The sequence below is a fragment of the Melozone crissalis genome, unplaced genomic scaffold (genome assembly GCF_028551555.1).
Source record: "Melozone crissalis strain CALT ecotype California unplaced genomic scaffold, PUWL_Pcris_2 ptg000014l_1, whole genome shotgun sequence".
Taxonomy (NCBI): domain Eukaryota; kingdom Metazoa; phylum Chordata; class Aves; order Passeriformes; family Passerellidae; genus Melozone; species Melozone crissalis.
Genome location: NW_026535792.1, coordinates 14,578,261 through 14,592,525, shown reverse-complemented (window position 1 = coordinate 14,592,525; position 14,265 = coordinate 14,578,261). Strand labels below are relative to the sequence as shown.

The 14,265-nt window shown below is 36.1% G+C and overlaps 1 protein-coding gene across 1 annotated transcript in view; it reads left to right on the top strand.

The window, feature by feature from the left end:
• LRRC49 (leucine rich repeat containing 49) overlaps positions 1-14,265 on the top strand; it is a 41,738-nt gene that overhangs the window by 23,613 nt on the left and 3,860 nt on the right. The window contains exons 10-14 of the mRNA XM_054272476.1: positions 3,239-3,322; positions 6,052-6,203; positions 8,190-8,427; positions 9,813-9,998; positions 13,808-13,917. Of these exons, the coding sequence (XP_054128451.1) occupies positions 3,239-3,322; positions 6,052-6,203; positions 8,190-8,427; positions 9,813-9,998; positions 13,808-13,917 (770 nt within the window). The remainder of the gene's footprint in view (positions 1-3,238; positions 3,323-6,051; positions 6,204-8,189; positions 8,428-9,812; positions 9,999-13,807; positions 13,918-14,265) is intronic.

Sequence of the window (14,265 nt, the reverse complement as noted above, 5' to 3'; positions counted from 1 at the left end):
CCCCTCACCGGGCGGGCAGCGGTGGGCGCTGCTGCAGAGCGCGCGGGGGCCGCCAGGGGGCGCCATGGGCACGGCAGAGCCCTCACGGACCGCGGCGGGAACGGACAGAGGCACGGACACGGACACAACCAGCGGGACAGCCGGGGAAACGAGTGACACAGGGCAGGGGCTCCAGCTCTTCCCAAATCCCTTCTTAAAGAGAAGAGATTGCAGGAAAAATGAGTTGTGGCAAGGCTGTGCAGCGATTTGTTTCATAACTTGTTCAGTACTCTGGGGAGTACTTTGTGGGTTCCTGGGAAAGGTGTTTTTTAAGATTGCTTGCATGTGTTGTGTAAGGTTAATCAAGAATGTGTAAGATTAATCAGGAATGCATATGTAGATGTGGCCCTTGATCTTTATTCAGAGATTTTCTCAATCACTCTGCCTTTATGAATACTGAGTAAAGCTAAGGATGTATTTTATTTTTGGATAAACTAGCTTCTTTTAGAAAATAATTAATGTTTTTAAAACGTCTATAATTAGGATAAACTCTTGATCAAGGAAAAAAAGACTTATTCAGTTAATACTCTTGTTAGAATGTAGTTTGCATGGTAGATTTTGATCTTTGTATGGAGGCTGTGTTGGCAAGGAGGGCCCAGGACTGACTTGAGTGGGGGCAGCAGACCCTCCTGCGTGGGAGGCAGTCATAAGGTGCACATCTGGGCTGGATTAAGGGACAGCTTTGGGAAGGACGATAGAGAAAGCAGAGATTTGTAGAAGCTGAGAGAAAACTGATTAGGGAACTTTTGCTTTAAAACTTAGGAAAAAACTACAGCAAGTTGTTTTGAAACAAATAAATTTAATGAAGGCTAGCTGTCTAATAATGGAATTTTGTTTTCTAGCTCTCACCTCCACCAGTGTGAAACACAACACCAGCTCAGTTAGTTTGAAACTGAGTCTGATGAATGGCCAGATGTTTTCTGCCAAATAGAATGGATAGTTTCTGTTCCCTCTTCCTTGGTGGTAAAACTAGCTTGCATTTCTCTGCTTTCTACACACCAGTTTAATATAATCAAACTTCTAGGGAACAGGAAAAGTCCCTTAATTTAAGCCTTCTAAACATTGTTATTTGATATGATCAATGTATTGAAAAGTGATTAGAGAAGATGAAGACAAAGAAATTACTAAAAGCTTGTTTCTTTAGGAAGCCTAGTTTAAAAGCATGGATACACAGTCAAATGAAGCAATTTAATTTAAAAAAAATGCCTGAAACAAATCTAACCTGTTTTCTAAAGAAAGATAGCACTAAAGTAGTTTGCTAGTGTTTCTCTTTTATTTTAAGACTTGAGGTTTTTTACACAAAACACTAAAAGAGTAATGTAATACATAATTGGGATAATGTTTGCAGTTCTTAAAATTCTGAATAATATCTTAAGGAACAGTACATTTTTATTTGTATTATTAATGATGCATTCACATTTGTGACATATTGCCTGCATGGGGTTTAGTTCATTATTTTCACAGCCTTCCCCTGAACTCTCCCATTCAATGCTGGATTTCATTGTGTGGTACTTTGTTGCAGAGGCATCTAGAAGGCCTTCTGTGTCCATGTGTGCTTTATTTTGTTATTCAGTTACTGGTGATCTCCTTTAACATGCACTGGTGAGCTACAGAAGTCCTTCTAACCAGGATTATGCTGTAATTCCATGGCAATAGCCCCTTGGAAATACCCTGTTTAGGAGTAGCTTGAAAGCCCAGTAGCAGAGGAGGCTGCCAACAGAATTTCACCAGTAAAAGACAAGCTGCATTGAGAATAAATAAATTATAAAAAAAAGGGGGCTTTCCAGTTAGTGTTCCAAGGAAATTCTTGCATATAATTGTGTTAGAGAAGCTTACTCTGTCCAAAGCCTCTTGCCTTACTGTGCATTGAGGTACTGCTGTTGTTTAATGTATGATATTAGGTTTAAGTCATGGAGGAACAGTTTGAAAATCTGTTCTTTAACCCCTTTTCAGACTGATGCCAAACTCCATGGTGTGTCAGTGGGTTTCAGGGGGACTGTACACAGATCAGAACAAGTCTGCTACATGCACTGAACTTCTTATGTTTTGGAAATTGTTTTCTTAAAAATGTAATGGCCATGCTAAGTGTGAAGTTCCTGTTTTATTTTATCTTCCAGTAAGCACTCACCCATGTGCTTAGGGGCTCTTACAAGGCTCTAAACACAGCATGTTTTATTTATGTAGGAATTTTGACATGTCAATTTGTCTTACTGGTTGGTGGTGCTTTCTGTTCATTTTTGTTTGTTAATTTTGTTAACATATAACTTTGCTAGAAAATGAAAAGGTTTGGACAGGAGCTTTCTATTTTGAGGAAATGAAAACACTTTTCATATGTTCTGGGAAGAGGCTTCAATAGAAATGCCCAAATGGCATGTGAAGTAAATCAAAATAAGTTAAAGTATGCTTCCCAAATATTTGTGTTGGAAAGAATCTACACTTTTTACTTCATAGTGAACATTTCTTTTGTTACTTGGAAAATATATGTTCTAAAAATACTGTGCTGTGAGAATGTTTAGACTTCTGTAAACAAGGGGCATCCAACCTAATATGGATATATTGCAGTATCAAATTGCTGTACCAGGAAAATGAAGCAGCTTCACTTTCATTGTTTAGAAATCAATGGCTTTCTTCTTGAGACTTCTTCATTAGGCAATAATGTTGATGAGGCATAATGGTCATGGAATAGCTAACATTGAAAATGTTCTGTTGCTGATTGAAAAAAGCCAGGCTCTGGAAATGGCTTATAACAGTGAAAATTAAACACGGATTATGATTCAAGCATAAAAAGAACCCAGCTTTTTTGCTCTGTGTGTTTTTTTACAATAAAAATAATCCTGCTAATTGCAAAAACTACTATCAAGATATGAAGACGTATTGCAGTGTCATATCTAAAAATATTTTTCATGGTCACCATATGCTTTATACTTTTTCAAAGACTCATGTATATTACTTTTAACTAGGTTTATCTTCAGCGTTTTTATCTGAGTAGTTATTTATTCTGTTTTTCTTGACTTATTTATAATTAATTTGATTGGTTTTAATAGTATTTAGAAACATTAAGATGATAAAAATTCTGAAATTGTGTTAAAATGAAAATTTCCATTTCAAATACCAACACAAGAACATAATTTATCAATAATACTTTTCAGAACTGGCTTAGTTCCTCCCTTTAGGCATTTCTTTTTCTTTTTTTCTCCAGGAAGAAGAAAGACGTATGGCATCTATTGCAGCCAGGAAAGAGGAAGAGAGGAAGCGTGAAAGCCACAGACAGACCTTGCTTAAGGTATTGCCTTGGCTGTTCTAAGGCTACTGCAAACCAGTTTACAGAAATCATTTATATCCCTATTTTGGCTGCAGCTATTGTATTATATATCCCAGTATGCCTCTATCTATTTTCACAGCTTCAGCAGTGCACTCCATGACTGACACTCTGTTCAGTCACACGTGCAAGGTACACTTTAGCAGAAAGCCCATGTTGAACACGAGTGTGATACACGTTAGTGGATGGCAAACTTCATTTTCATAAATCCAGGCTAAAGTAAAGGATTCCTCCCGTGATTTCACATTCCTGGGTCTTCCCTTTCCAGGTGAACACTTGGGCTGCAGCCATGCAGGCTGATCTGAAGTAGTTTTTCCTTCATTTTCTCCCGTTGAATTTATTCCTTTCTGTGGATAGAGTGAAGGGGCCCTGAGGGCACAGGCAGGCTCCAGCTGTGTGTCTGTCAGCACAACTCTGATCTGGCTTATCTCCCAGCCCAGCTGGCCTGCTTGGTGCTGACACACACAGACAGAAGTGCCCCACCAGGGGAGACCCTGCTGCCCTCCACAACACTCATCATGGAGCTGTTGACTGCATGAGCTGTGCTTCTCATAGGAGACCAAAGATCCAGAATCTGGCTCCAAATCATCATTTGGCTCCAAATCCCTTTTTTTTGAGGAAAAAGCGGTCTACTTTTTTCTTTAGTGTTTTTTTTGTTTGTTTGTTTGGGTTTTTTTTGGTTTTTTTTTTTTTTTGTTAGCCAGTAATGCCTATACAAACAATCTCTTTCAATTTGGCATTCAAATAAACAAGAAATGTTCATGTCCATATTAAGTTTCCTAGGTAAAATCATATTTCATGAAGGGGATTAGACTGGATTAGTTGCAGGAGGTCATAAGAAGTGTAGGAAACATATAGAACTGAAGAATAAAAAAGACACAAACAGAGTGTTAACAGTATGTTAAAAGATGTTTTAAGTATATCAAAAATCCCCAAGAGAATAGGGGTGAAAAATTTTGTGTCCAGTGAATAAGAATATGTTTTGATTTCTTGCATATTTGTATCCTTGTATATTTCTGTTTGATTAAAAAATATTGATATAATAAAAAAAAGGCTTAGATATGGTTTGAGGGGTGGTTTTGGGTTTTTTAAGCAGTGTGTTTGTTTGGTTTTGCTATTTCTTCTTTCCCTGCAAGATATTGATGTATTGAAAGTCTCTTCAGATTTGAAGTGTTGGTGATAGATCTTAGTAGCATCACAAAATGAAAATTAGTAAATAATTTTCATATATTATATTGTCTCATGCTGTTGAAAATGTCTCTTTGAATAGGAAAAAAAAAGTAGGTATTTATTTGTAGTTCATGTTCTTAACCATTGATGCAATATTTCCTTGTAGCAGAGAGATTGTCTTGGTGGCCTACATTTTGAGGTGCTTTTTGCTAGTGGAAAAATTCCTTAGAAGAAAAAATATTTTTAACACCTAGTGTCATCATTAATAAATTTCAACATTACATTTTAGACTTTAATTTTATCAAAGTATATTTCCTATCTTCAAATAGGTAAGTGGCATAATGGCCAAATACCAATATTTTTCATATTATTTGATGATTTTGTATATTTTCCTTTGTGAATGGGTTGTTATGATTCAGGCTTTTTTCCTGTTCCACCTATTTGAATTAAAGGAACAAATATGCTCATAGATACAATGTCCAGCAAAAAAGTTGTCAACTATAGGTTTCTTCATAGTTAAATCTGAAAAAAACATTTAGAGAATTATGTTCTGCAATTTTTTTACCATCACATTTCTCTAACATCTCTTATGCTATAGAAAATGTAAATGAATTTATCGGCACTCGTTCAGTAGCAAACAATTGCTGTTTTCCTGTATGCACTGCATTGAAAATGTTTATTTCACCAATGTCATCTCTTCTTTTTCCCTTGCTGATACTTGTCGGTCCAAACAACAGAATTTCTTCATCTCCTTTTCCAGACTTCTCTTTTATTGCTTCCAACGCACTCTTCTGGGAAAGTTTGAGATGTACTTTGAAATGTATAGAGAATGACATTCCTTTCCAGTAGTGGTTGAACTTAATATTTACTGGAACAAGAGAAAGTTACTGCTAGCAGAATCTTCACACTTGTAAAGTGTGCTTTATGTAAAAAGAACAGATGGAAATTTTTGAAGTTCTGTAGGAATCCAGCAGCCCACATCTGAGGGCTAACAAAGCAGTAGAGCTGTACAGTAATTGAGGTTGAGACCCTCAGCCTTGAGAACAAACAGAATTTTCCAAAGATTGTTGTGATAAAAAACTCTGATGGTTCCAACTTCCCTCCCTTTGTGACATGGAGATCAGTCATTGTGGAAGTCTGTAAGTGTTGAGCACTAACCAGAGAGCATCAGAACTCCCATGGCAAATGGAACATGAGCTAGAGTTTTGAGCTCTTTAAAATGGAAAAACTTGCACAAGTAGCAGTTTCCATGTCCTAAGTAGCTTAACTTCATGCTTTCATAATTTGTGGATTTATTATGTTACTTTTCTTGTTTCTTTATTGCAAATTTTGTGAAATTATGTTCTGGCACTTATGCAAAATAGCACTAGAACAATGCATTGATTTTAATGCGTAACCACCAGTACAGTTTCTTCAATTTGAAACAATTGAAGATGTTTTGCTTGAGCAGCACATTTCAGACCAAACAAATGAGCTGCTCCTGCCCTGACATGCCTCACGGTGCCCTGTGTTTCTCGTTTCAGGAAAAGAAGCGGTTAACGATCGGTAACATCGCCCGGCAGTGGGAGATCCAGCAGAACCAAATCGCTCTTGAGGCTTCTTTAAACAAAGATAAAGAAAATGAGCCCTGCCAGATCAATGGCAGTGCTGCATTTGTATTTCCTGAAGAAAGCAGGTATTTTATTTGGTGATGCTTTTACCTGTTCAAGTCTTCAGTTCCAGGTTACTGCTTCTCACCACAGAGATCTCGCTGTATTTTGTTATCAAAAGTACAATATATGCACAGCAACCCTGAAAAGATGGCTTACTTTGCTTTTGACCATTAGAAATGAGTAACATGTTTAAAAAGAAATAGAACAGCAACTCATTGCCTAAAGAAGTGCAAGCTAAATTATTATGTGATTTTGCTAAAGAAAGGACAACTTCATGTTTACAAGAAATGTTAAATGTGAATTCCTGAGCCTTCTTGAGGCTGTTCATTTCCTTAACAGCTTAGATTGTTGCCTTCAGTTTAAATGAACAAAATGAAGATGTATGAGCATTATGAAGATTTCTAATCTCTTTGTGTATCAAGAGGTTTCATAGTTGAATTCAGGCTCTTAGTTTGAACTGCAGCATCTTTTATTAGACTGCTTTCACGCCCATGCAATAACAGTAGCAGTTACCAGATTTAGTTTTATTCTCAGGATAATTTTAGTGTTTTTTGGTTTAAAAGATATTATTTTTGCTTATTTACATCTTAAAAAGTGGCCATGTGGTGAGAAACCACTGCAGAACTTAATGAGCAGTGTATGCCTTGGATTGGCTAAAACCAAAGTAGCACTTCAACCTTGGCTAGCTTGGGCAAATGCCTGAAAAAATAGTCTGCACAAATTCAATAGCAAGTACAGCTTCCTGCTGTCCCTGGTCAATGCTGCAAATGTCAGGGATGCTCAAGAAGTCTTTGTCTCTCACAAGCAGAACCCATCTGAGTTTCAGTCTTGTATGGCTAGAACTGGTTCTTATCTCCAATCAAGTGCTACATCTTTTGAAACACTTTTTCCTTAGCATGTTTAAATTGCCATCATCTTTTCTATTCTTGTGCTTCCAAAGGTTTCCCCTGAATGCATTTGCCCATTGCTTTCTTGCTTGCTTGGTTTCTTTGTCATTTAATTCAGTGTTGGTAATCCCTCCCCCAATGACCAAGGCAGTGTAACAATGGTAGCTTGACTGTTTCTCTATTAATGAAGAAATTCCCATTGCTTGAGAAATGATGCTGTTTTGATGTATGTGTTTTATCATAGTGAAGAATTGCAAGATGAGCTACTAAGCAATAAAATTGCAGGTGAAATTCAGAATAGATAAGTAATTAGAGCTTCACATATGAAGTGGTGGGCTCTCAACATTTCCAGTTGAGTGAAATTTTAGAGTTCTGATTCTTATTGAGAATCAGAGATTCTCAATCTGAGAACATCAGATTGCTGCTAGTCAAAATACATTAACAAGACTAAGAATGTGGTAAAGAATAAAATAATAACAGTCATTACATAACTTTCTAAACCTGAAATTTGTGCTTATCCTTAGGTCTTTGTACACTTTAGGTCCAGCCAGCTGAGTGTATCATGTTTGTATCATGTTTGAAGAAGAACAAAAATTCAGGAATACCTGGATTTATTGCTCAATTTAAAAATTGCTCTTGTGAATTGGAAAGGTCACACTATTTGAAAGAAATGCTTGAGTTATTGCTTATGTCCACTTTTACATTTCACATAGCAAACAGAATGTGAAGGGGACATTGCTTAAATAAATACATTGTTTGAAGCTTTGTTTAGATATCTAAAGCAATATGAAACATGCTTGGTTACCATTCTTAGCTCAAATTTTAAAGGCAATTACTAAATATGAATGGACTCTTTTTTTAATTTGACCCCACCACCAACTCAAATACACCCAGACCCTTTCTGCTGAAGAAGTAGAACAAATACAGTGTTACTTGATGGAAGAAGGGTTTTCCAGCCTTTACTGTATTTGAACCAGATGGGGTACTGAAAATGAATACTGAGCAATGCCATTGCATTTGACAGTTGAGTTTTGGTAAAAGAAAGGACTCTTATTTGGTAGAGTGATGATATTATTTCAAAATCATCTCATTTATATCACTGTATTTTTATTTCCTCTACAGATCTCTTGATACAATCCTGAGCAGTGCAGTACAAGGCTTGTCTGTTCTGGAGTCTCATTTAGTGGAGGTGGAAGGGGACACTCTTGGCTTGTATGGTGCTGGGGCACTGGAGTGCCTGGATCGAAACTGGAGTGTTCAAACAGCTGGCATTATTGCCACAGTCTCCTTTATGTTCATAGAATTTGATGAAATTGTTCAAGTGTTAGCAAAAGTGAAGACAAAATTTCCTAACTGTGTGGTGAGCATGCCTCATGTTTCAGCTCTGAACAGCTATGGAATAGGGATTGTCTAATAGAACCTTACTATGGAATATGGATTGTCCAATAGAACCTTACTATGGAATATGGATTGTCCAATAGATCCTTACTGTGGAATATGGATTGTCCAATAGATCCTTACTATGGAATATGGATTGTCCAATAGAACCTTACTATGGAATATGGATTGTCCAATAGATCCTTACTTTGGCATAGCCCCCTCACTAAGTGCTTTCATGTCAATAGATACACTTAAGAATTGCAAATTTCCTTCTGTTATAATGATAACCTTGATACTTTAAATTAAGAATTTAAATTTAGATTTGTTTTCCAACTGATTTTTATTTCTTTTAATTCCTTTGACCTACCTAATTATTTTTAAGTTGCAAAACTTGTGTGTAAATACAGTATTGTTATGAAACCATGGTAGCAGAAAGACTTCATTTGTCTGTCAGTTCAAAGAGCAAATTACTGATAGGATAAAAAGATGAAGATTAGAAGAAATAGCTGACTAAATCAGCACAGTTAATGAAATTCCTCAGTTCTTGATGGAGAAAAGCAACATGAATGAGAAGCCTGTTCAGTTTGTCTCTCTTTTTTTCTTAGTCATTCAAATCAGTCATTTTGATGCAAATAGTAAAATAGAGATAACAAACATTATCTGAGCAAGCAACTTGTAGCTCAGATTGACTGGCTCTGGAGCTCCCTGCTGCTTCTCAAGATTTTGAGTATAACAAAACTTAATAGTTTAATTGAGACTGATCAATTTGTGGGGAGCTCAAGACAAATTTATGTCTTAATGAAACAATTGTTTCACTGTGGGTGGGGGACAATTTGTGGGCGATAGCAGAATCACAACTAAATTTTTACCTTGACCATCAACTTTTCCCACTAGCTCTTCCCACATTAATGCTACTGTGTAGCACACACCATGCTCATAGGAACATTAGTGTAGGGCAGGGTATGCGTTAGGCCAGCACCCTGTGCCTGAAAAGGGAAGAATATTTTAAAGGCATGTATTGTATTTACTTTTATCTGTAGATATTGCAGGTGCTTTACTGTAGAATTAAAGTAGGCATTGTTTAAGTACTATCATTGCTTTATGTAACATTGAAAATATTTCTGCTTTAAGTAAAGAATTTACAAATTGCTTGGGGCTTGTAATGTTGACTTCTCTTAGTATAAATAATACAGCACAAGGTTGATACATTGATGTGTTTTGATAAAGAGACCTCAAATGAAATGAGCTCAGTTGCTTCATCAGACACATGAGTGTTACAGTTTGAAAATGGAGTGGCACAGAATAGAATCATTGTGTTCACTCTTTGTTTCCTTATTTAATTTATTGGGGTTTGACTTTCTTTAGCACCTGAAGTTTAAGGAGACAAATCTTGTGGCACTGCAGCAGTTCAATGCCTTGGCTGAGATGCATCGCATGGAACAGTTGACAGTTGATCCTCAGGGAAATCCAGTTGTCAACTTCACTTTGTGGAAATCCTATGTCCTCTTCAGACTGAACCATTTTAATCTGCAGAAGATAAATGGAGAGAAGGTAGGATGGTGGTGCTTCTTATAATTGCTCTTGCAGGATAAATTAGTGTTGTTTTTAAAAGAGGAGATGAACTTCTAATGAAATGAGCACAACCCTGTCAGTGTCTTTTTGGTATTAGGGGGAAAAAAGATTTAAGTAGACTTCACCATGTAATTTCTTGTGCAATTAATATTAAAATTAATAATATTTAGTAAAATTATGTGAAATTATTATTAAATAACTGCTCAATTTCACTTGATTTTAAGGAGCACTTTTTGAGAAAATCACAGCACTGACATTGAATACTTAAACAGAAATGTGTTTGACAGACTCCATTGTAGTTTACTGTATATGATAATTTACAATTATATACAATAATTATTTACAATTTACATGGAATCATATTTTTTGCTTTAAGCCTGTTACAGGAAAAGTCTGTCAAATAGATTTTTAAAATTTTTTTCTGCTTACTATGTACAAGATCTTTAAGGGTGTATTTTTTGTTGTTGAGTGAGCATTTCATGTTTAAATAAATAGAAAGTTAGGACACTAATATTGCTGTTCTTTGTATACTTTGTATTCCCCTTTACATCAATTGAAATTAAATTTATTCAAGCATATAAACCAGCTATTTTATACTAGGGCTTTGATCATAAAGGGGGTGAAAATAGTTACAATGCAACACAATGTTTGAATGGACATCCAATTTTAAATGCTAAATAAGTTTAAGAGATGTTATGGAAGTTAATTAGAGCAAAAATAATACACAGCTTTAGCGTTTAGATCTGGTATTTTAATTTGGTCATCATCATATGTTTTGGATTAGATATACTTGTTATCTGATCCAGCCAAAGCTGGATGTTGTGGTTTACTTGGTTTTAGTTGTATAAAACATAGATTAGTTGTTCAGAAGAGTAAGAGTGGGTAAAGAGCTTAAATGAATTAACTAGCAAGGTAAGGATGGAAATAGGGCTCACTCCAACAGCACAGTATCTTGAAAAGTAAGAAAATATAGTGATAGTAATCCCATGAAAAATATAGAATAACTTCAAATTTAGTACTTTGCTGGAAAATGCTCTTCAAATTTGACTTAAAAAATAGAAAGTTTATTTCTTTTTTTACTACATCAGGTTTTCAAAATCTGCTAGTGATTCAGATGAAAAGCAAACAGATAATTCTTGTGTTTGGTCTTCATGGAGAAAGAAAGTAACACAACTGTTTTGGTAGACTTTTTGTTACAATCTCAAGGTCAACAAATTCAGTCTCTGAGGGAAAACTTTGTATTTAATAGTTCTTGGGGATTAATTTAGTAAATGGAGCACATGTAGCCCAGCATGATTTTATGTAGGGCATATATCAGATCTTAAATATGTATGACAAGAACATTTTTGTCCTCAACAAACTTTTTCAGCCAGACCACACTACATGAAGATGTGCATACAGATTTTTTTTTCTAGTGTCATTAATCATTTGGAAAGTGCCTTAGCTAAGCAGAAGAAAGAGATGAGCTCTGATTGCTGTTTTTCATTACCCTACAGCAGAAGTCATGATATTCAGCTTTGCAGATGTGTATTACCTATTGGATTAACATGAGTAATAAAAAATTCTATTTCAATGTAAAGAACACAACCCCTGAAGTGATTCTCAGACCTTAGATCAGCCCTAAATAATACTTCCAGATGACAGAAAGGGAAATGTGCATATTCTGCTATTCTGATCACCATTTGTGTGCAGTGTTTGTGGAGACAATATTGTCTTGTCAGCTCTGAGCTACACAGAGTTGCAAAGTAAAAGCAATATATACTAAGTGAATTAACTAAATAAATTGCATCACTCTAGCACTTTTAAACTGTAAAAAACTTATTTAAAAAAACCTTTTATTTTCTCCCCAGCCTTCCCCCACCATTCCAGTTAATATTCCAGGCTAGAAGCTGAGTGTTGGTCTCCCCCTAACAATAATTCTGTGCCCTTGTCCAATTGTTACATTTACTAACTGTGAAGAAGCAAATTGTCTTTATTGAGATACTACATGAAATTCTTCCCAGTGATAGTAATTTCAGATTAATTCTAAACTCAGATTAATTTTAAGCTGTTCAGGTTTGAAGTTACCAAGCCCTCCAGAGCGCTGTCTATACCCTGTGGTATGGAATAGAGTGTGACAGATGCACCCCTTTGCCTGAGCAGGGCTGCTGGCACAGTCAGTGCCTGCTCTGTGCACTTGGCAAGGAGCAGGCACAAAGCCTTACATTTATGTGATACCACCGTTATCATCTTTTTGTGATTAATGGAGCAAGCAATGCACTGCACTAAGATAGAGAACATGAGTTTCTGTGAGCTGGAGACTGTATTCAGCATTGCTGTCTCTGTTGACCTGGTCCTTATGCTTCTCTTAACATAAATAAATACATTAAAATCACTTATTTCTCCAGCAGGCATTTCTGCCTGCACTGGCCTTTGTTTCCCTAGCTGCCTTCTGTGCTCTTTGTTTTAGACCTTGCTTCTGTTGCAGACTGTTCAGCAAGGTCATCTACTCTTAGGCTACTATGTAAGAGTTACTTAATTTTTAAGTGAAAATTAACAACTCCACTGTAAAAATTGAATTGACTTTACATTTCTATTTTCCTGATCTGTGTTTTGACTGAATTTACCCCTGCATTATGCTATTGCAGTATACTTTAGGCAGCGTAGATTGTACAGTCTCTAAACATTACACAAGAATACCATAAAATCTGTTAATGTGGATCAAAATTCCATTTTATGCACACATTTCAATAACAGAGAATACAAAGTTTGTCTGGAAGTGCTTAGTAAATATTGTGAGTATTGAAGTATATTTAATCATGGGTTACTCTCCCAAAGTATGTTATAGGATGAATGGAAATTAAATTTCAACCAGAAATTAAGAAGTCAATGAGTAAGTTTCATTGTCCAGTGTTATCCAGGTCAGATTTTGCGATCATAAAGATTGCTTCTGCACTCAGTACAAAGCCAGGAGCCCAGAAACTGTGCCAAAAAACTTTTGGCAGTTGAAGTCAGTTCATAGTCTGGCCATCAGAGAGAAACACAGGCCGTGGTCTCCAGAGATTACAAGCCAAGACAAACAAAAAGTAGTAACCACCACCACCAAAGAATGAATCTCTTCCACTTTCTTTACACTTTTCAATTTTGTATAAAATGAATCCTGAAAATTTTTCAACCACTGAAAGTTAGCCTAAAGAGCAGCTGGAACTTAATATTGAAACAACAGTATGGTAGACATTTAGAGAAATATAATGAGTGAACACTTATTTTCAGGAGCTGAAAAATACAGAGAAATTTTTTTCCCTCTAAAGCCTCTCTTTTATAAAACCTTTTCCATGATGCTGCCAAAATAAGGGAATCTGTAAGTTATCTTTTCACATGTGCATGCCCAGAATCTTTCTGTTTCTCCAGCATAACTTAATCAGAAATTTTCCAGTAGACCTTTTTGTAAATGCATGCAGTATGGAGCAGAATTAATATGTCTGGCCTTCAGAAAATGAATGTAAGAAACCTTTTTAAAATTCCTCACTTCACGAAGACTATCATGAAGCACAGGGCAACACTAAAATATCCAGAATGACAGGAAATAAAACAAGCACCAGTACCCCATCTGGTTTCTTCTAAAATATATTTAAAGTGCCAGTAGAAGCAAGCCTATGTTTTGAAGATGTGCCTGCAACGGATCTGTGTGCAGTGCTCTATATAACAAATTTCAGTTAATTCTCAATGTACATATGTAATGAAATATGCATGTGCTAATTTTGAAATGTAATTTTTTTCTTTTTTCTCCCCTTCCCACTCTCTCACAGGTTACTGAAAATGACATTGTAAAGGCAGAAAGGCTCTTTGGCATTCTGGCATATGTGGCATCCTCAGAGCTGCCTCATTACCGCATGCTTTCATTATTTGGAGAGTCCAGGTAAAATACAAGAACAGAACAGGAGTTTGTCCAGAATGTGTTGTCTAACTCTTTTGCACACTATTATAATAAATTCATTTTAAGTAAAAAGATGAAAATTTCACAAATGCCATCTTCTAGAAGATAGGTCCTCTGCATAATGCACAGGTGTTACAATCTCCCTATGTAGCCAGAGGCTTTTCCAGACCTTGTATGAAGTCTGCTGAGGAGATGAAAAGGAATATGCACACAAATGAACTGCATGTTCAATTCTGCATTTGTACTGGGATTGCTGAAGACTTGTGGACCTTCATGATGAGAACTGGTTATTTAGTGGGTATTTTATAGTGGATAATTAATGGTTAACAG